This window comes from Sycon ciliatum, chromosome 9, assembly GCF_964019385.1.
Source record: "Sycon ciliatum chromosome 9, ocSycCili1.1, whole genome shotgun sequence".
In the NCBI taxonomy this organism is placed as follows: domain Eukaryota; kingdom Metazoa; phylum Porifera; class Calcarea; order Leucosolenida; family Sycettidae; genus Sycon; species Sycon ciliatum.
The window spans coordinates 1,533,432-1,554,044 of record NC_088651.1 but is presented as its reverse complement, the minus strand read 5'-3'; the positions used below and the strand labels follow the sequence as shown (position 1 = coordinate 1,554,044).

The following is a 20,613-nucleotide window of genomic DNA, read 5'->3' as shown; positions in this document are numbered from 1 at the left end:
GCATGCATGCATGCGCAACCTGCACGTGCCAAAAGGGGCACACACGTGCCAAAAGGGCAGGGACAACAAAAGCATGGAAAATAGAGTTTGAAGTCACACAGGTCAAGATTCGGTACAGTTGGCGCAGCATCCATGCCCAGTGACTCCATGCAAGTTGATCCTACAGTTTCTGATTGTGATGTGGAACAAGTACATGTAAGTAAATAGAATGCAAGTCAGGCTTGCCCTCTTGGTGCTGCAGGCATGAGTAGTTCAGAAGTGTGACGATATTCCGTATACACCACTACCTTCTTTACAACACCAGAGTGCAAAACGATAATTGGTGGCTGGCCTTCCAAATTGTGTTCAGGGACCTCTGTGCTGGCAGTTTGAGCATTGTCCCAAAGCTTGCCATACTGATAGATGTACTGACCAATACCAATGACATCCACTCCCTTGCACACTTTCACTCAGACCATGATTTCAGCATAATTGTATTTCGATGATATGAGCGAATACTCGCGTTTTGTAGCACGTGAAGATGTTGCCCCAAAGCGTTCAGCCGGTTTGACTTTTTAGGAATCCCCTTTCTCAGCACAGGCAGCAGCCAGCTTGGCATCGTCTGGCAAGGTAGAGTACTAATAATACTACGCTCTGTTTTGCGCCGTGAGAAGCCCTCCATCAGTGTCTGCAACATCATTGTTGTCGATGTAGAAATACGGATCGCTCAGCGGGTCGACATTCAGCTTCTCCTCGCAGTCGCTATTACTCCAGCACTGACTATCGTCGCCACCAGTATCCAGTGTCGATTTTATGAGGGCTCTTCGTTGCTATGAATATGAGACTCGCCACTGCTGGACAAACTCAGCGAGATCGCCACCAAAGAAATAATTCCGATCGCGAACTAACTTTCAGCGCCGCTTCGTACAGGGAGTCTCACGCTGACAACTCTGGACCTAAGTCCTTGTCGCGACACCTGTCGCCATCGCTGTGTCTAAACTAAATCTCCGTTTGACGAGCTCTCACCTAGCGCTAAAATCAATTGACCAAACTCATTTGAAGAAACTTGAAACTCCTTTGACAACGAAGACACCCACTCGATCGAAAAAGAATCTTCAAAAGCAAGCTCACTGCGCGTCCCAAACTTTGACGTCACATTTTGATGATTGATATCAAGTACACAAGTGCTGGTTTTCGCTGGCCGGGGCTCATATGAAAGTACTGATGAAAATCGTTACTTTACACTCTGTACAAGACGTTGGCGACTTTTGTTCTATGTTCACAGATAATTTCTTCCGAATTGGTCGAGAACTTGCAAATCTATCGCTTTTGAATTTTGATAAAATACTCAAAATAATCGGATACTCGATCGAATATTATGAACGAGTGATCGGTTGGTCCAAATAGATACTCGTTTCACCCCTACTGATTACCTTCAATATTGTTCCATTGGTGTCGTGAATATGCATCACGAATCCGCGTTACGCTCATTATGTCTTTATTTGTTTATGTGTTACATCATGTTGACGTCATGCTGATGTCTTGCTGCACGCATCGCGTGCACCGTTTTGCAGCTCTCAGCCTGGAGCATGCGCAGCAAGCCTGTGGCTCCTTTTTTGCTGCCTTTTCCCTTTTTGCATGCTTCACTTGTCTCTACTTGTCTCAACTAACTAGACCTTGTCTCAAATAAGGTTTTCTGGTGACACTCTTTTTCAAGTCACCTAATCCTTTCAAGTAACAAGTGCAATGTCGTTCCGTGAACCGGAACCACTCCATATTTGAGTTACCAAGACGTATTTGTGCGTGGCTATACAAGCTCTCCCACTCAACAGTTCAAAGTTGCGCACAAACTTGGTGCCGAAACCCGGGAATGCCACCAAAAAAGGCTTCGAGTGCCGATGCTCCTAATCCGGCATCAACTAAGCGGTATCGCGGCAAGATACTTCGGCTGCGGAAGAGCATCCAGCAATGCCTCGATGACGGCAATGCATTATTGTCTGGAGCTCCCTCATCTGCAACAGCAGAAAAGCTAAGTGAAACATGTGCATCTTTAGAGTCCGATGTCGTAGCATTTGATGAGGTCTGTGAGCTTTTGTCAAATTGTGTTGATTCCTCCGCCCTGGAGAGCTCTGACGAAGCTGCTTGTAAACAGGAAGCAGACGATAATCTGGACTTCCAGTTTGAAGCTATGAGCGTGATCAAAAAGCTCAAATTCCGAATTTCTCAACTGAAATCAACAGCAGATTGTCAGACCTCTCCAGAGTCGAGTACTAACAAATCGGACGACGACTCAGTTGTCAAGCTAATGCAAAGCCAGATGAAAGAGTTACTCACCATTCATCGTCAAACACAGGAACAAACTCAAACTCTGCTACAACAGCATAGTGAATCACTCACCACTCAAGCATCTCACAAGTCCACTGTCAATTTACCAAAGTTAGGTTTACCTAAATTCAATGGCGACATCCTGCAATGGAAGTCTTTCCACGACATGTTCATGGCATCCGTACACAAACACACTGGATTAAGCGATGTACAGAAGCTTTCCTACCTAAAGGAGCATGTGACACACAATGCACTCGACACCATTTCTGGTTTGTCTCTGTCAGATGCTAATTATGCTGTTGCTCTTGGCCTGCTCGACGAGCGTTATGGCAACACGCAGGTGCAGGTTAATGCTCACCATGTCGCCCTGATGGAAACTCCACCGGCAACCAACAAGCCGTCCTCGCTCCGTAAGCTGTACGATACGGTAGAACTACATCTACGCAGTCTCAACGCTCTTGAAGAAGACACTGACCAACCAATCTTCATTTCACTGATGACCAGCAAGCTTCCGCGTCACGTGCTTGCGCAACTTGAGTTGCAGAAAGGCATCGATCCGTGGTCTGTCGCCGAGTTGAGAGTCAAGTTGTGTGCGTATATAGTAGCGCAGGAGACAGCCGAGCGCCAGTCCAGTCATGCCGCCAGTAGCAAACATGAACAGCCGTCTTCCGTACATAAGTCGTCCGTACTTCTTGTTGGCGAGTCGAGTCGCCAGTCACAGCCAAGAAAGAAAGTCTGCGCTTTCTGCAGGGAAAGCCACTACTCTGACATGTGTTCCAAGTATAGCACACTTGAAACAAGGAAACCACGCCTCGGCGACAAGTGTCAACGGTGCCTACGGCCAGGCCACAGTGTTTCTTCGTGTAGTCTGCAGAAGCCTTGCTTCTATTGTCGTAAGCCTGACCATCACTCCAGTTTGTGTCCCGTGAAATTCGGTGCACAACCAAGCTCCGCAATGTGTGCCAACGCGGCACCTTTCCAGCCACATCCTGCCATTAGCACAGTCGCAGGCGACAACCAGTCCGTCATCATGCAAACCGCAGTTGCAGATGTAGTGTCCAACTCTTCCGGTACCCCGACCCTCCTGTCTGCACGTATACTGTTCGATAGTGGCTCTTGCCGGTCGTACGTCACGCAGGCGCTCCAGGCGAAAGCCAACCTCAGTGTTCTAGGTCAAGATCACATTGCCCTCTCTACTTTCGGTAGTGCATCGAGGAACACGTCTCAGTACCCACGCGTTGAGGTCAATCTCAAACTGAAGAATGACTCTATCCTTCCATTGTCCGCCAATGTGATTCCCCAAATCACTTCACCGATATGGCGCGTCCCCTTGGACACCAACAGACACCCGAGCCTCAACACCCTTCCTCTTGCGGAGCCGCTCACGTCATCCAACGATCGCCTGTGTATCGACATCCTCATTGGTCTTGATCACTACTACAAGATCCTGGGCACTGACCGCATCTCCTTTCCCGATGGCCTGCAGCTTTTGGACTCGTCACTTGGTTTTGTTTGCGCCGGCACAGTAGCAACTGAGCACGCCTGTTCGGTAATCGAGAGCAACACCACTTTAGCCGTAGCAAGTCATCGACGTGAAGATCCCTCGTTTGACCTTGAGCGCTTCTGGGCTGTTGAAGATTTCGACTCTCTCAGTGCGACACGCCCCAGCAACGATCATGCGTATGACGACTTTCTCCAATCAGTTGTGTTTGAGGACGGACGGTACACCGTCGGGTGGCCTTGGCGACAACAACATCCGCCTTTGGAAAACAACTTTCCACTTGCTTTCGGACGTTTGAAGTCACTCATTAAACGTCTCCGTCACGAGCCTGATACCTTCGTCAAGTACAGCAAGGTACTTGAAGAGCAACTGTCACTTGGTATCATCGAACGGGTTGCTTGTCCCAGCCAGAGAGACAACTCGCATCCAATACACTACTTGCCACATCACTGTGTGCTCAAGCTGTCCAGCAGCACCACTAAGATCCGTGTCGTGTACGACGCATCCGCTCGTGTATCGAAGACTTCGCCCAGTCTCAATGATTGTCTGTACCCTGGGCCGTGCATGATCCCTGATCTCTGCGGCATTCTCCTGCGTTTCCGCATGCACCCTATTGCCGTCTGTAGTGACATCGAGAAAGCGTTCTTACAGATGAATTTGAACGTAGCCGATCGTGATGTCACTCGTTTCTTGTGGTTGGATGACCCCAACCAACCAGTCAACTACAGCAATCTCCAAACTCTGCGTTTCTGTAGAGTCCCTTTCGGTGTTGTTTCCAGCCCTTTCTTGCTGTCTGCAACGATCAAGTACCACCTCACGCAGACCTGTTCACCGGAGACAGACGACATTCTCCGAAACACGTACGTAGACAACATCATCCTGGGCAAGGACACCATCAACGATGCTGTCGCTCACTATCAATCAGCAAAGGCGACGTTCTCCGCAATCAGCATGAACCTTAGAGAGTGGGCATCGAACTCTTCCGAAGTTTTGGACAAGATCCCAGAACACGATCGCTCAAGAAGCACTCGCGAGAAATGCCTTGGTCTCCATTGGGACCCCAGAGAGGATGTCTTGTCCGTACAGTCGCCTAATGCAGCTAACCTTGTTGTCACTACGAAACGCCAGGTTCTACAGGCACTGTCTCGCTTCTTCGACCCGCTTGGCTTGTTCGCCCCCGTGTCCATCAGAGCGAAGGTTCTTATGCAAGATATCTGGAAGCTTGCTGTGTCCTGGGATGACCCACTGCCCTCCGACGTCCTCAGTCGCTGGCACCCAATAGCCGCCGACCTTGACGAGTCTAGCAGCTATCCGATCTCACGCTACGTCGGCGTACCCACATGTAAGAGTCTGTCGTATCAGTTGCACATCTTCTGCGATGCGTCAGCGATCGCCTATGCTGCCGTTGCGTACTTGGAAAGCACTGTCGGTGATAAGAGTCAGCGGCACATCATCTTCAGCAAGACGAAGGTGTCTCCCGTCAAGGGTCAAACGATCCCACGGTTAGAGTTGATGGCGGCAAGCCTAGGATCTCGCCTTATCGTGTATCTACGCAAGCAACTGGACATCCAGTTCCAAGCCACTCATCTGTACACCGACTCAACGACTGTACTCCATTGGCTCAAGTCCACGAAGCTACCCCAGCTCAGAAGACTAGCACTCCCGTTGCAGTCGTACGAAGACCGACACGAGCCGCCGCCAGCAAGTTTCAGTCCAACTTGCAGGATTTGATCGCCGACGGCCGTGTTTAACTCTCTCTCTCTCTCTCTCTCTCTCTCTCTCTCTCTCTCTCTCTCTCTCTCTCTCTCTCTCTCTCTCGCTCGCTCACTCTCATTGCTCTCGCATTCTTTATGCTCTTCAGTAATATCTTTCCACATGTTTTGTGTGAAATTTCTCCTTGTTATTAATTATGGTTAATTCTGTTCTCCGGCCAATGCCCGGGGAGTGTCGTGAATATGCATCACGAATCCGCGTTACGCTCATTATGTCTTTATTTGTTTATGTGTTACATCATGTTGACGTCATGCTGATGTCTTGCTGCACGCATCGCGTGCACCGTTTTGCAGCTCTCAGCCTGGAGCATGCGCAGCAAGCCTGTGGCTCCTTTTTTGCTGCCTTTTCCCTTTTTGCATGCTTCACTTGTCTCTACTTGTCTCAACTAACTAGACCTTGTCTCAAATAAGGTTTTCTGGTGACACTCTTTTTCAAGTCACCTAATCCTTTCAAGTAACAAGTGCAATGTCGTTCCGTGAACCGGAACCACTCCATATTTGAGTTACCAAGACGTATTTGTGCGTGGCTATACAAGCTCTCCCACTCAACAGTTCAAAGTTGCGCACAATTGGTGACCTTGGTATGAGTGCGCTTACTATAATTATTTCTTTCCATATTAGGTTGCTTGTCTCCAAAATGACTTTCTAATGATTCTCCAAATGTAAATGGATACATATCAGGGGAGTTTCCCTACTCATGCTCCGCCATTTTGTTCATTGTTAAAACATTCACATATTTAGAGATTTTGATCGTTCACATCAAGCAGCAATTGTCCGGCTTGGATATGGATTTTAATAATCCAAGGGGCACGCATCATGTATACGTTGACGGTTTTGTCATCCCATTCGGTCTCCTAAATGAAGCTGTGGAATGTGGAGGATGGCATGAATTGTTGTGATTGCACTTGATAAATTATGCAAGTAGACGTTCCACTGCTTTGCTGGTCTGTTCATGTGCAAGCCACACAGGTCAGTGGCGACGGGTATGTTGTGTATGTTGTGTATGTGTTGTTGTTGTGGGTGCACTGCGTACGTAATGCAACTAGACGTTTCACTGCTTTGCTGGTGTGTTTATGTGTTTGTGTGCAAACCACACACAGGTCGGTGGTGACGGGTACGTGTCCTTCGTCAACAACCTGCCAATCTCGATCTTTCTCGCCGGCCTGACGAGCCAGACGAACAACCCGGTCATTGCACCGCTGTGGGCAAATAACGATATCAGTGTCGGTGAGGTGCTCTACGGCGTACGCACGGACAGCGCAACAATCAATGCCACCGTGGCACTGTTACAAGCTGGAGCAGTTGGAGGTGCCGCCAGTGATTTCCGCCCGCGTGAAGTGCTGGTCGTCACGTGGACCTTCATGCAGGCCAGCCCTGGAGGACAAGCCGGCCGCAATTCCATGCTGCCGGACCTTGGGGTAAGCACACATACGAGAAACATCCAGTACACATTCAGATACCCTCTGAGAGGAAATCATGGTTCATTCAATGAAATTCCAACTCTAGTCTCGCCGTGAGCAGCCTACAACAAAAATATATTTTTGCATCGCTCCTGCTCCGGGTTTTCAAGTTCTGGATTATGAAGTTTCAGAGCTTTCGTTGCTGACATGCAAGCAAATGTAGTGTCCTCAGTGTCCAGCAAATGTAGTGTCCTCAGATCATCTCATTTTCACATGTAGAACATACAGGACTGTTTGTGTACAATCAGATTAGCATTTGCCCGATGAGACAACTTAGCGAGAAATTCGAAATCGCAGCACATTTCTCTCTCTTTCTCTCTCTCTCACTCTCTCTACCTATCTATCTATCTATCTATCTCTCTCTCTCTCCCTCTCTGTCTCTCTCTGTCTCTCTCCCTCTCTCTCTCTCTCTCTGTCTCTCTCTCTCTCTCCCTCCCTCCCTCCCTCTCTCTCTCTCTCTCTCTCTCTCTCTCTCTCTCTCTCTCTCGCTCTCTCTCTCGCTCTCGCTCTCTCTCGCTCTCTCTCTCTCTCTCTGTCTGTCTGTCTGTTTCTGTTTCTCTCTCTGTTTCTCTCTCTCTCTCTCTCTCTCTCTCTCTCTGTCTGTTTCTCTTTCCCTCTCTGTTTCTCTCTCTCTCTCTCTATCTCTCTCTCTCTTTCCTGTGTCGAAGGCTCCGCCCGATACGAGCATTGAGTGCTCTTTGGACAGTGGAACATCTTGATGGGCTAGGATTATTTGTAGAAAAGTGTGTGCGTGCGTGAGTGCGTGGGTGGGTGGGTGGGTGGGTGGGTGGGTGGGTGGGTGGGTGGGTGGGTGTGCCATATGGTGCAGTGGTATGTGTAGCGATTTCCAATCGATAGGTTGCGGGTTCGATTCCCGACGATTATGGTCACACACGTCTTTTTTCTCTTTCTCAGACTCTTCCTGACTTTTCTTTCATTCTCCTGGGTGGTTACCAACAGCCAGTGCATGCCGGAGTATGTGGTGTGATGTGTGTGTGTGTGGGAAAAAAATATCAAAAAGACCAAAAAGTAGGGATTCACTGGCCAGAAAAAGCCACTTCATAGCTGTGTGGTGTAGACCAGGCTGAATAGTGGCGGCCAATTCTTCAGCCTTGCAAGCTGTTGAATGGTGCAATCCCAGCACAAGTTGCTATGGCTTCTGCTGTAGCATCGCTATCATCGCCTCCGGCGATGGGCGTCCAATGGTCCAATGGTGTGTGTGTGTGTGTGTGTGCGTGCGTGCGTGCGTGCGTGCATGTATTTTCATCTGTGTGAGCATACAATCATGTACCGTATTTTCCGGGGTATAAGCCGCACTTTTTTCGCTAAAAATCGGACCAAAATCGCCCCTGCGGCTTATACACCGAATATGCTTGCGCGAATGAATGCTTAGCATACATCAGTATGCATGCTGACGTCATGTGACATGTCATTCGACTCAGCTTCGCGCCTGTGTTGCTATCCCGGCACTTCTTTTACTAGTTTTAGTGCATCAGTGGCAGCGAGACTGAAGATAGTGCAGATGACATGGAGTGATCTGTAGTCAACACAGCAATACTATATACACCAACATCTCTGCAGCAACCTGTGGTGCACTAACACTTCATAATCTGATCTAACATGGTATTTAGCTCCATAACCATCATAAATTTGTAGAAAGGCCATTTGTCAATGAGTGTGAAAAATCTTGGTTTGTGGGTGCGGCTTATACTCCGAATACCAACTTTTAGTCAATATTTTGCCTCAAAAAGGGGGGTGCGGCTTATACCCCGGTGCGGCTTATACCCCGGAAAATACGGTATGTTTTTGTGTATGTTTGCGTATGTTCATTTGAACAGTTCAACCACTACCAGTTGATCGTCGCCTGGGACGAGTGCCAGACGTTCACCATCTTCCTGTTCAACAACATTGCCTGGACAGTGGGCCAGTTCAACGCTCCAACGTTCAGTCGTATCTGGGACGGAGATGCACTCACCTACACAGGTGACCGACCATTCGATCGCTCGATCAACGTGTTTGAACTGACGGACGGCTGTACCGGAGAGCCGCTCCTGGATCTGCAGTGCACGTTGGAGCTGGCCGCTCTGCCACCGTTGCAGAGCGTCCTCCTCCCATCCTTCCGCCGCTGTCCGTCAATCTCGTTCTGGTTCTTCCTTGGACTCCAGAACGCTGGAGGCTTCATCAACAGCGAGCCGTTTCAGTCCATATGCTTCATTCAGAGAGCGTTCTCCTTCTCCCCTCGCAGCCCGAATGCAGTAAGTTACAAGTTGCTTTGACTCTTCTGCCTTGCGCTGTTTCTATCACCGCTCTTCTGTACGTAATCTACTGTATTTGTTCATTTGACTTTGCCTGTCTTTCACCGGACCATAAGGCTTGGAAGTATACTAGTGAAACTTGCAAGATGTTGTTCAAGAGCGTACGTGTGTCCCTCTTCTCAGTGGTATTGCATTCTTGTCTCCGAGGAAACTGTTTACATGTTAAGTACGCCCACAGGGGCGTCGGACACGGTACGGTCACTACGGTATTGACCGTACCACCTTTTGTCCCAGGTGCCCCCTGAATCAATAAAACACACTGATCTGGGATCTAAATTTCCAAAAATTTCGGATCAACCACCACTCCCGCACAAGTGAATTGTACTTCAGATGGCTGACCGTACCACACTAAAATACCTTCCGACGCCCCTGGCCCATTCCTTAGCTTCTTCTTCTCTCCCAGCCTGGATGCTGTATGTTACATGTTGATTACACTCATACCTCGTTTATCCGGGCGGTCCGGGACCGGGCACAGCCCCGTAACCTCGAAATCCCCCTGACACCGAATCACATACATGTTGATGGGGAAAGGCCATAGTAAATTATGACATAGGACATCACTATTTCCACAAAACGTAAAGGAATAGTGATGTTTCCAGCATTGCTGGCCTCAAGCGAAAGTTCTTGGTTCAAGTCCTGGTGGTGACAGTCAATTTTTCTTCAGCCTTTTCCCGCTTCCTTCTTTCTCTAAACCACTGAATATAATTATGGTGTATTTAATGTGTGTGTTTTATATGCAGGTGTGCTGCTACCGATTTCCTGGTGTCTTCCGGCCACACATCGCAAGCGGTGCTGGCGGCGGCTGGATAACAAATCGTTTCGCGTCCTTGAGCGCTGCCCGGCAAGAGCGTTCGGCCAGGGATGCATGCTGCGCGGCCGGGAACTGCGCTCGTTTCTTCGCTGTTCGGCCGAGGACCCGGCCGAGAATCACCCCGCCATTCTTTTTCGGTATGTGTAGTGGTAACCAGTTAGGGAACTTCCCTTTTTTAACTCCCAACTCTCTTTACTTTGGAAATTTTGGTGCAATTTTTAATTTTGAATCGCAGTAAAGAGACCGTTATGGAGTTTGGAGTTAAAGGCGGTTCACACGGCAGGAAAATCCACGTGCACCGGACCGTTGCTATGGTATTTTACCTGTGAACGAGAAAAGTGGCTGCAAGTGGCTGAAAAGTGCAAAGTGAGATGGGGGACCACTTTGGCCCACTTTGACCCACTTTCACGATAATCGTGACATGCACGAGTATATGTACACCAAAAAGCGCGAAAGACGTGAGTTTTACGCGGCTCTTTTCACCATGATAATTATTGTCTGCATGTTTTGAAAATTTGAAATACCCATGGCAACTGGTGGGTGAACCATTCAAAAATACAAACGTGCTGGTCGTCGAGTGCAGCCGTGTGAATCCGCACAGCCACCTTTCTCATGAATCACTCACTGTGTGCCGATTCAGGCCTGCCGGAAACAGTTTTTGATTGGTCCGGGATCGCTAGTATCATGGCCTTTCAGACTTTGTGTATGAGTTGGCGGGTGCCTCAACAATAGGAAACATGTGTAGATTGTCAAAATGTTTGTCCAGTAATACTGGTAACCTAACCAGCTTGACCCCTTCTGGCGGGCCTGCTATTGCGTACTGTTCTCTGTCAGTCACAGAAATTGAGCAGCCTCACAGCATGTGCAAGTGTTTTTAGTTCTTTTTTTTATATTATTCACAAATCCAACTTGTAACATGGGAAATTGTGATCGAGTCCACCAACTAAACCAGCTTTTGAACAGTCAGATGTGCACAATCTAGCACAAAACTGACAGGGAGTACTGAGACATTCCACGGCATGAAAGTCAGCTTGAGCACTGCTCGATAGCGCTAACCTCGGCTCACTATCTCAGTTCTTTCAAATCCAACCGGTAAAATAACTAATTATATGGACAAAAACAAACATCTACTGGTGCATTGCCTTGTCCTGAACTCGTTCATTGGATACTTTTCTGTTCTGTTCTCTCTCGCTGTTCTTCTATAGCGTGGTTCTTTGGCGACCCTCATCTTCAGACTCTGGATGGGCGTAACTTCACGTTCAACGGGTACGGCGAATATCGACTGATCCGCGCACGCGACTCCATGAGCTCAATGGAGGTGGAGGCGCAGATCAGAACCACGCCGCTAACAACTGGTCCAAACGCCACGGTTGTCACTGCCGGTGCTATCGGCTTGTTTAGTGATTCGGGAGGTTAGTTCATATCACTTGGCTTTAACCATAAAGAACATCGTTAGTTAAGTGTAGTGTGTGTGCGGGGCGGGGGGTGTTTAGATTTTCGATGGCCTATTGAGTCATCTTTTCGAGATCTCCTCTGAATTTTTTCTCCTCTCCTGGGATGACCCACGCGCGCAGTTGCATGGAGTGAAGACAGGGGCGTTGGAAGGTGTTTTATGACTGACTTGCATATGAAGTTGCATTGGCTCCACTGCAAAATTTCGAAATTTTGAGCCCAATTCGGTGCATCGTTTTCTTATTTGATTCACATGGTACGTGGTACGTGGGACAAAGAGTGATACGGTCAAAACCGCAGTGACTGTAGTATATCCGACGTCACTGCAAGACATACATGTACAACTGAGCTTCTTGTTTGTAGGTGTTTTAGAGGGTAGGGGGTAGGGGGGGGGGTGTTTTAGGGGGTAGGGGGTGGGGGGGGTTAGGGGGTAGGGGGTGGGGTGTTTTAGGGGGTAGGGGGTGGGGGGGGGTGTTTTAGGGGGTAGGGGGTGGGGGGGGGGTGTTTTAGGGGGTGGGGGGGGTTAGGCGTAGGGGGTGGGGGGGGGGGGGTAATTTTAAAATGGCTTTATGATACTATGGTTTGGAGATTTCGAGGAGACCTGACGTGACGCCAGCTTGGAGGTACAAGAAGAGTTTATTACTTTAGTCACTGCTGGTAAGGTCTCTGAGATGTATGACCTACATTTACACTGCATTCGCACTACGCTTTTCATGTGCGTGTGCGCGTACTTGTTTGCGCATGCTTGTATGTATGTGCATGTGTGTGTGTGTGTGTGTGTGTGCGTGCATGCGTGCATGTGTGTACATGTATGTGGGTATGTGTGTGTGTGTGTGTGTGTGTGTGTCTGCGTTTGTGTATGTGCATGCGTGCGTGCGTGAATGCCCGTCTGCTTTTTCGTGCGTGTCTACAGATCTGATGACTCGGCTGCAGTTCACGTCCAACAGCACCACAGGCAGCCCAGCTAGTATGGCGATATTGTTGAACGGAGAGCAGGATATCACTATTGACGTGTACGGCCTGGCTGTGGCGGACGGGATGGGAATACCGGACATGTTTGCAGTAAGGCACAAGGTGTCTGGGTGCCAGGGGGTGGGGAGGGGTGCAAGGGTGGGGAGGGGGCGCAAGGGAGTGGGGAGGGGCGCAAGGGAGTGGGGAGGGGCGCAAGGGAGTGGGGAGGGGGTGCAGGAGGATGACTGTGTTTGGGTGCAAGGGGTGGGGAGGAGGTGCAAGGGGGACGGGAGGGGGGGGGGTGAAAGGGGGTGGGGAGGGAGGGGGGGGGGGGGTGCAGGAGGATGACTGTTGCTGACTCTATTGCACTGCTGCGCTCTGGGTGAAATGCACTTCAGTAGCGTTATAGATTTGTCTTGTGACCAGACGAGACCACACGATGCTTGCAGACACCAGCACAAACATTTCACCAGCCACGCTCCACAACAGCTGCCTTATCTGATCATTAGAAATATCTACAACAACTATTGATTGACGGATTTGATGAATATGGCAACAAGAAAGCAAGTGCATTTTGCATGAGTGTTTTGCTTGGGTGTGAACAGCAGTCTTCGTTTTAGGTTGGTCATGTCCAGCTGTGTTTCCGTCGTCCACTCATCAATATTGTCAAATGTAAATGTCTTTTTTTTCAAATGTTTCAAATGTGAACATCTCATCAGCGGTCTAAGTGTGGATATGGCATATGGCTGGGAGCAGCAATGAAGACCTCTGCTAACAATATGACATTGTGCTTCTAAGGTTCCTGTACATCTGTGTGTGTACTATTGGTTTGCACAGCCGGATGACACTGTCACCCTGATGCGTACTGACACAAACAGTGTCACGTGTACCTTCTCAAACCAAGCTGCATTCCTAGTCAGTGTGGGGGAGGCAGGTGGTGTGGTGACTATGACAGTGTCACCAAGATGTGAGTACGCAAGTAACGGTACAGTGGCAATCATCTCTTATAGACTGGTGCTGCTGCTGGTGGTGGTGCTACAGCTGCTGCTGCTGCTACTGCTTCTGCTGCAGAAGAATAAGCAGCAGCTGCTGCTGCTTCTGCTGCTGCTTCTGCTGCTGCTGCTGTTGCGGCGGCTGCTGCTGCTGGTGGTGGTATTGCTGAAACTGAATAAATATTTATTTTTATTGCTTTACTTTAATTATTCTCTTCAGTACCGGAGGAATTCCAGGGAGAGACAACAGGATTGATGGGTGTTTTCAATGGTGACTCTGAGGATGACTTCCTGAATCGACAAGCTCAAACACTACCATCCAGTGCTTCGGAGCAAGACATCTTTTCCTCATTTGGTCAAACGTGTAAGTTCTTGCGCCGTCATGTTGTTTGTAGTCCTTTCTCGCTCTGTGTGTTTGTTTGCCTCTCTTTCTATGCCTGCCTCTCTCTCTTTCTCCTTCTCTCTTCCATGCTCCCTTCCTCTTCCTCAGTCTCTCCTTCTCTCTATTCTCTATCAATCTCTCCTTCTCCCTAACTGCCTCTCTTCTTCATCCTTTCCAGCACGCTCAATTTCTTTCTTTCTCTCTCTATTTCTCTCATACACACTCTCTCTCTAATTCTCTCATACACACTCTCTCTATATTTCTCTCACACACACACACTCTCTCTATTTCTCACACAAACACACACTCTCTCTATTTCTCAAACACACACTCTCTCTCTATTTTACACACACCCTCTCTCTCTATTTCACACACACACTCTCTCTCTATTTCTCTCATACACTCTCTCTATTTCTCTCATACACACTCTCTCTATTTCTCTCAAACACACTCTCTCTATTTCTCTCAAACACACTCTCTCTCTCTATTTCTCTCAAACACACTCTCTCTATTTCTCTCACACACTCTCTCTCTATTTCTCTCTCAATGTGCAACAGTGTTTGCTGTGCTCGCTAAGTACAAGACATAAAATGTGTGTCCTGTCGGTTTTTTCCGAATGAAATGTTTGTTTTTTCTATATGTGCCTCTGTCACCTTGCTCACATGTTCACCATGCCTCGGACTACAGGGCAGATTGTGGGCAGTGAGACTCTCTTCACGTACCCACCAGGGTTGGGCCCCGACGACTTTGCCTTCCCGAACTTCGTACCGGTGTTCTCCGACAACCTGACTATCAGCGACGAGGCGAGAGCCGCCTGCGGTGGCAACACGGCGTGTCTGTTTGATGCCGCGGCCACTGGAAATGTCATGGTAGGAATGCAGTCCAGGGACACCGACGACATGCTCAACACACAGCTCTCTATTTCATGTAAGTCAGTTTCATTCTTGGATCCCCTACTCTTCCCATTCCGTCCCATTGTGTTTTTGTCCTGCTGCTTCTCTCCCCTTCTTGGATCCCTACTCTTCCCATTGTGGTGTGGTCCTGCTAATTCTCTCCCTTTCTTGGAGCCCCAACTCGTCCCATTGTGTTGTTGTCCTGCTTCTTCTCTCCCCTTCTTGGATCCCTACTCTTCCCATTGTGGTGTGGTCCTGCTAAGTCTCTCCCCTTCTTGGAGCCCCTACTCTTCCCATTTTGTGTTATCCTGCTACTTCTCTCCCCTTCTTGGATCCCTACTCTTCCCATTTTGTGTTATCCTGCTACTTCTCTCCCCTCTCCTTACGAGTAAGTTGGGTCTGCTACTTCTCTTCCCTCTTCTTACGAGTAAGTTGTGTTGTGTCTTCAGTAAAAAGAAGTCCAAGAGGTGCACAGTAAGACTCTTCCTCTGTTCTCCTAGTACTCGATACTGTGAGTTGAGATTTATTTTCCAAAATCCGCTGATACGCGAGTCAGTCAAGAGTTAAGTCGGCAGAATAGCGCGAGCTCCGGTGTGGGGAGCGAACCCTTTTCAAACAAATCATTGCAGAAGTCGCAACCACTATTTCGTTTGATACGTGATACAATGAGAAGACGCCCAGCAAGCGTGAGCTAGCACTATGGGCAGAGTGATCAGATGTCCTGTAAAAGTTCACAGGGGCGTCACACACGGTACGACCACTACGACCATGGTCGTACCACTTTTCGTCCAGGATGGTCCACCCAATTCATCCGAAAAAGCAATAAAAAAATTCAAGGATCTTCGGACTTGTACAAAACATCGCAACTGTTACTTTCATTGCAAGGAGCATACAGACTTGATGCCTAGCACTAGCAGCTACGCCCAAGACTCCAGGCGGCTATCCATTACGATAGGCGGTTGGAGTCACGGTTAGAGATAACCAGACGATGGATTCCTCACGGACGCATTCACTGCAAACTTGACGGAAACAGAGCTGAGCTGGCGGCGATCACTGGGTCCAGAACTAAAATTTTCCAAGATCTACCATGTTACAATGGCGATCAGCACGTCAAGAGACACTACATGTATGTCACTTGTCAGCTACAACATAATAATTATATTCTTTCCACAACGACACCTACCTAGTACCTCTGGCTCCTGACGATCTACTGCAAGCGGATTCGAAAATGCATTACACCCGCGAACGCAGCGCTTGTCAACGGAAAAGGGAAGCGCTTCATTCTCCGAAGCTGAAAAGTGTTTGGACTGCTGCTCCACGGCGGCAGAATATTCTGCAGCTGTTCACCGACACGACCCGCTTCACCTATATTATAACGATTTACGATCGTTTCGTTCCCCGAGTTTTCTGGTAGCAGCAACAAGAATTTCGTCCGCGACGACAGGACGAAAGTCTCTCGCAAACTAAAGTCCTGTTGCCACGAAGACAGAGAAGATTCCGCAAGCGCTTTCTTCTGCTTCCATTGTTGTAGCTCTCCGGTCCACTGGCAGATCTTTCAATCCCACCGATCAACAAAGGATCTTCTTCTCTCTCTGAAAACAACTAAAATAATTACTTCGCGACTGCCCAGGCCGGACGTGTACATAGTGTACGCGACGCGGCAGACTTTTGCAGGACACGACATACGTTTTTGCATAGCTAGCCGCTGGCGCTAGACCGCGCAGCACGCTTGTACTTCGAATTTTGCGATTTTTTCGAGGGCAATGGCCCTGAATCATCGAATGGGTTCCATTTGCCTTGCTTGGCTACCTACGATGTACAGAAAATACCAAAAATCCATGAGAAGTATGTTTTTGGAGCTGGAGTGGGGTTGTCGAATAAGTGCTAGGGGAACCCTCCTTTGCGGCTGTAGAGCGCTAAAAGGTGGCCTGTTAGCCGAAAAATCCTTATTTTTTTCTCCGGGGGCCACCCCCGGACCCCCGGTTGTACCACTCCCAGCCACCCTGTGACGCCCCTGGTTCATAATGGTACACTTGTATTCTTGTATAGCCAAAAACAAAACATGAACAGAACGGAAGAAAGTGTGTTCGGGGAGGGGGGCAAAGGAAAGTGTATTGACTATGCCCCCCCCCCCACCTCCCACCCCCACTCCCTGCCCCCAACCCCTGCCCCCCAACCCCACCCCCCCCCCACCCCCACCCCCGCATACACACACACACACTTTCTTATTCATGGGTGTTCTGTTTGTGGGTGCATGTGTGCTTGTGTGCCTGTCTGTCTGTCTGTCTATCTGATTGTCTGTCTGTCTGTCTTTCTGTCTGTCTGTCTGTCTGTATGTCTGTCCGTCTGTCTGGCCATCTGTATGTCTGTCTGCCTGTGTGCGCATAATTATATATCCTTGACTTTTTTGAACCGTTTTCCCAGTGAACATTGCCCCGTTGATAGAGGGTGCAGATCAGATTGACGCTGTTCTTGGCCAGCTAGTGACTTACACAGTGACTATCACCGATGTTGATCAGGTTGTACTGGTTGTGGAGGCAGCAAACAACACCGTACTGCCCGATGACTTCAATCTAACATTGGTTGGACGAGGTGAGTTGAACACAGATCATACTACAGTTGGCCTTGCGAATAGTAACTTGCAAATACAGTACAGATCGGCTATAGCGTGGGTGTTTGATTTTCGTGAAAATATCACTATAGGCGATATATTACTACAGGCAATATGCATACTTAGGTATGCCTGACACATGCGTGTATGGTGTCGTTCGAATCAGTGCAGCGTGCAGAAGCGTGCTGTACATGTGACTGTACAGTACGCGCAGTGCAGACTGCAGAGCTACTTCCTGCGGAAACAAAAACTTCGTGACTTTTTGACATGAGTTTTCAAGGCTGTGCTCAACAAAAAGTGTTCTTTTGGAAGAGAAACACTTCAACACATTCAATCGACATATCAACAATATCTACAGGATCGATTAGTGGGAGTAGAGTCTCAGTCTGGGTCGCCATCGCTCGACTCATCGCCGCTGAAACCGTTCCAAGTGGCAAGTCGATCGACGCGTGATGTCGTATGTCACGGGGAAACTTCTCCGCGTCCCTGATCGTCTTCGCTGTTACCTGAATGCCTTCTCCAACATCTTGGCGGAGACCATGGTAGCGCTTCAGCGCTGGTACTCATTACTGCCTCCGCTCTCGCTCGAGGATGCCCGGAACAACAAGCACAGCCATCGCCAAACATTTCGAATTTCCTCCAAGGGATATCATAGTCTGAGTAAGCGTTTTAATTTCGTAAAAGACGAGAGCCTTACGAAAGTAAAAACGACTACGAAATATAATTGATTTACAGTAGCAACTTTCGATCGAGCATGAGCAAAGATTTAGTGTTGTTGTTTGCTGGATGCCGTTAATCTTCAGGTTGAAAGAATGCAGTCAATTAGTCGCTTTGTCTGGATATGGTGTTGTTTGAAATTGTCTATATTCGCGATGGCCTGTGGCCAACAAGAGAAGAAGAAATTGAGATACAGCAAAGCTTCTAAGATCCGGGCAGGTTGGAACAGAGCACTGCCCATTATTAGGAATTGCCCGTAATTCAGAACATACATACTTACTGATAGCAAGTAAACATTTGTTATGCCAATCAATAGTTTTGGGGCCTTTTACGTTTAGATGCCAGTTTTGTGGCTCTAGATGAGTCAGATACTGGATAGTATGGAGTTCTCATGAACATGATGCTACTGGTGGTGTTGTATATGATACTCTGTGCCTATACCTACACACAGAGGGTAAAGTCACCACCTACAACTCTGGGTGATAGTGGGTGTATACTGGAGAGTATGGAGTTCTCATGAACATGATGATACTGGTTGTGTTGTATATGATACTCTGTGCCTAAACCTACACACAGAGGGTAAAGTCACCACCTACAACTCTGGGTGATAGTGGGTGTATACTGGAGAGTATGGAGTTCTCATGAACATGATGCTACTGGTTGTGTTGTATATGATACTCTGTGCCTAAACCTACACACAGAGGGTAAAGTCACCACCTACAACTCTGGGTGATAGTGGGTGTATACTGGAGAGTATGGAGTTCTCATGAACATGATGCTACTGGTTGTGTTGCGTGTGATACTCTGTGCCTATACCTACACACAGAGGGCAACGTCACCACCTACAACTTGTTCTGGACGCCCAGCACAGCAGACACCATGGTTAGCCTGGAGTTCACAGCCACCGACGACAACAACGTCAACAGCACCTTCCAGCCAGTGATCGTGTTGTGCCCGTGTGAGAACATGCAGCCGTGCTTCCCGCAGCAAACGGGCCAGGACGGTGGACTGGCTCAGTTTACACTCCTCGAGTGCAACTGCAACGAGTGTACGTATTTACCTAACACAATGCCCAACGCCCAGCTGTAGGCAGCAAGCTGTTTCGGCCATAAAGGCCTCATCAGTACAGCTACGAGCTTTTTAAGTAAGGTCACGGTGCAAAGGTGACATCACAGACATTAAAGGGGAAGTTAAGGCTAAAATCAAAATTTCACCAGTTGTAGTCTTTGGGGTGCTGAGTCAAATGGTCTTGGTTCGAGGAAGCTGAGACGCTCCCTTCCTACTTTAATCCCAATCGAACTCGCGCACTTCCACCGAAACTGGGGTGACTGCGCCCTACTAGATGGGGATTTGTATGCAAAATCTCACTAAAAGCGCCAGTTCGTTCTTATAAAAGCACGGATGACCGCGATTGGCCCATATGTTATAGTCTTGTGGACGCTGAGTCGACTGGTTTTAGGTCCTAAAAGGCTGCGATGCAGCGATCGGCCCTTATTCCCAATGGAACATGGTTGAACAAGCGGTCACGTGCTCCTGCGTACACCAGTCACCTGGTCACCGTGCCTGCAGGGTACCACTTCCAGCCTGTTTGACCTTTTTTGGGTGTAGTCCTGTCACTCGAGTTGAACTCGAGTTGAACCTTGGTGTGAAAGTTGTCGCCTGCTGGCGCTGTGACCAGGTGACTTGGGCACGCAGGAGCACGTGACCACTTGTTCAACCATGTTCGATTGGGAATAAAGGAGGAACGCTGCATCGCAGCTTTCTCGGACCAAAACCAGTCGACTCAGCGTCCAAAAGACTACAACATATGGACCAACCGCGGTCATCCGTGCTTTAATAAGAACGAAATGGCGCTTTTAGTGACATTTTGCATAAAAATCCCCATCTAGTAGGGCGCAGTCACCCAGTTTCGGTGGAAGGGCGCGAGTTCGATTGGGATTAAAGTAGGAAGGGAACGTCTCAGCTTCCTCGGACCACGACCATTCGACTCAGCACCCCGAAGACTACAACTGGTGAAATTTTGATTTTAGCCTTAACTTCCCCTTTAAGTTCAACCATAACCTTGCTAAGTCTGAAGATACAATGATCATAACTGAGGAACAACGATTCCTCTCGGAGATTGTTGAGACGACAACCGAGAGGTTTGTCTTCGATGAAATGCTTCAGTTGCGTCAACTAATGGAGATTTGCCCGAGTTATGGCAGTTATGAAATGACTTCACTCTGTCTCTCTGTCTCTGTCTCTGTCTCTGTCTCTCTCTCTGTCTCTCTCTCTCTCTGTCTCTCTCTCTCTGTCTCTCTCTCTCTCTCTCTCTCCCTGTCTGTGTGTGTGTGTGTGTGTCTCTCTCTCTCTCTCTCTCTCTCTCTCTCTCTCTCTCTCTCTCTCTCGCTCTCTCTCGCTCTCGCTCTCACTCTCTCTCTCTCTCTCTCTCAAAGCTTCATGCCACTGCAAT

General features: G+C 48.6%; 1 protein-coding gene across 1 annotated transcript in view; it reads left to right on the top strand.

Moving 5' to 3' along the window:
• The window catches only part of LOC135824597 (uncharacterized), a 130,956-nt gene that overhangs the window by 87,101 nt on the left and 23,242 nt on the right, over positions 1-20,613 (top strand). Inside the window, exons 13-22 of the mRNA XM_065337331.1 lie at positions 6,678-6,995; positions 8,876-9,292; positions 10,093-10,300; positions 11,369-11,575; positions 12,529-12,677; positions 13,404-13,533; positions 13,779-13,922; positions 14,628-14,867; positions 17,258-17,425; positions 18,988-19,209. Coding sequence (XP_065193403.1) covers positions 6,678-6,995; positions 8,876-9,292; positions 10,093-10,300; positions 11,369-11,575; positions 12,529-12,677; positions 13,404-13,533; positions 13,779-13,922; positions 14,628-14,867; positions 17,258-17,425; positions 18,988-19,209 — 2,203 coding nt within the window. The remainder of the gene's footprint in view (positions 1-6,677; positions 6,996-8,875; positions 9,293-10,092; positions 10,301-11,368; positions 11,576-12,528; positions 12,678-13,403; positions 13,534-13,778; positions 13,923-14,627; positions 14,868-17,257; positions 17,426-18,987; positions 19,210-20,613) is intronic.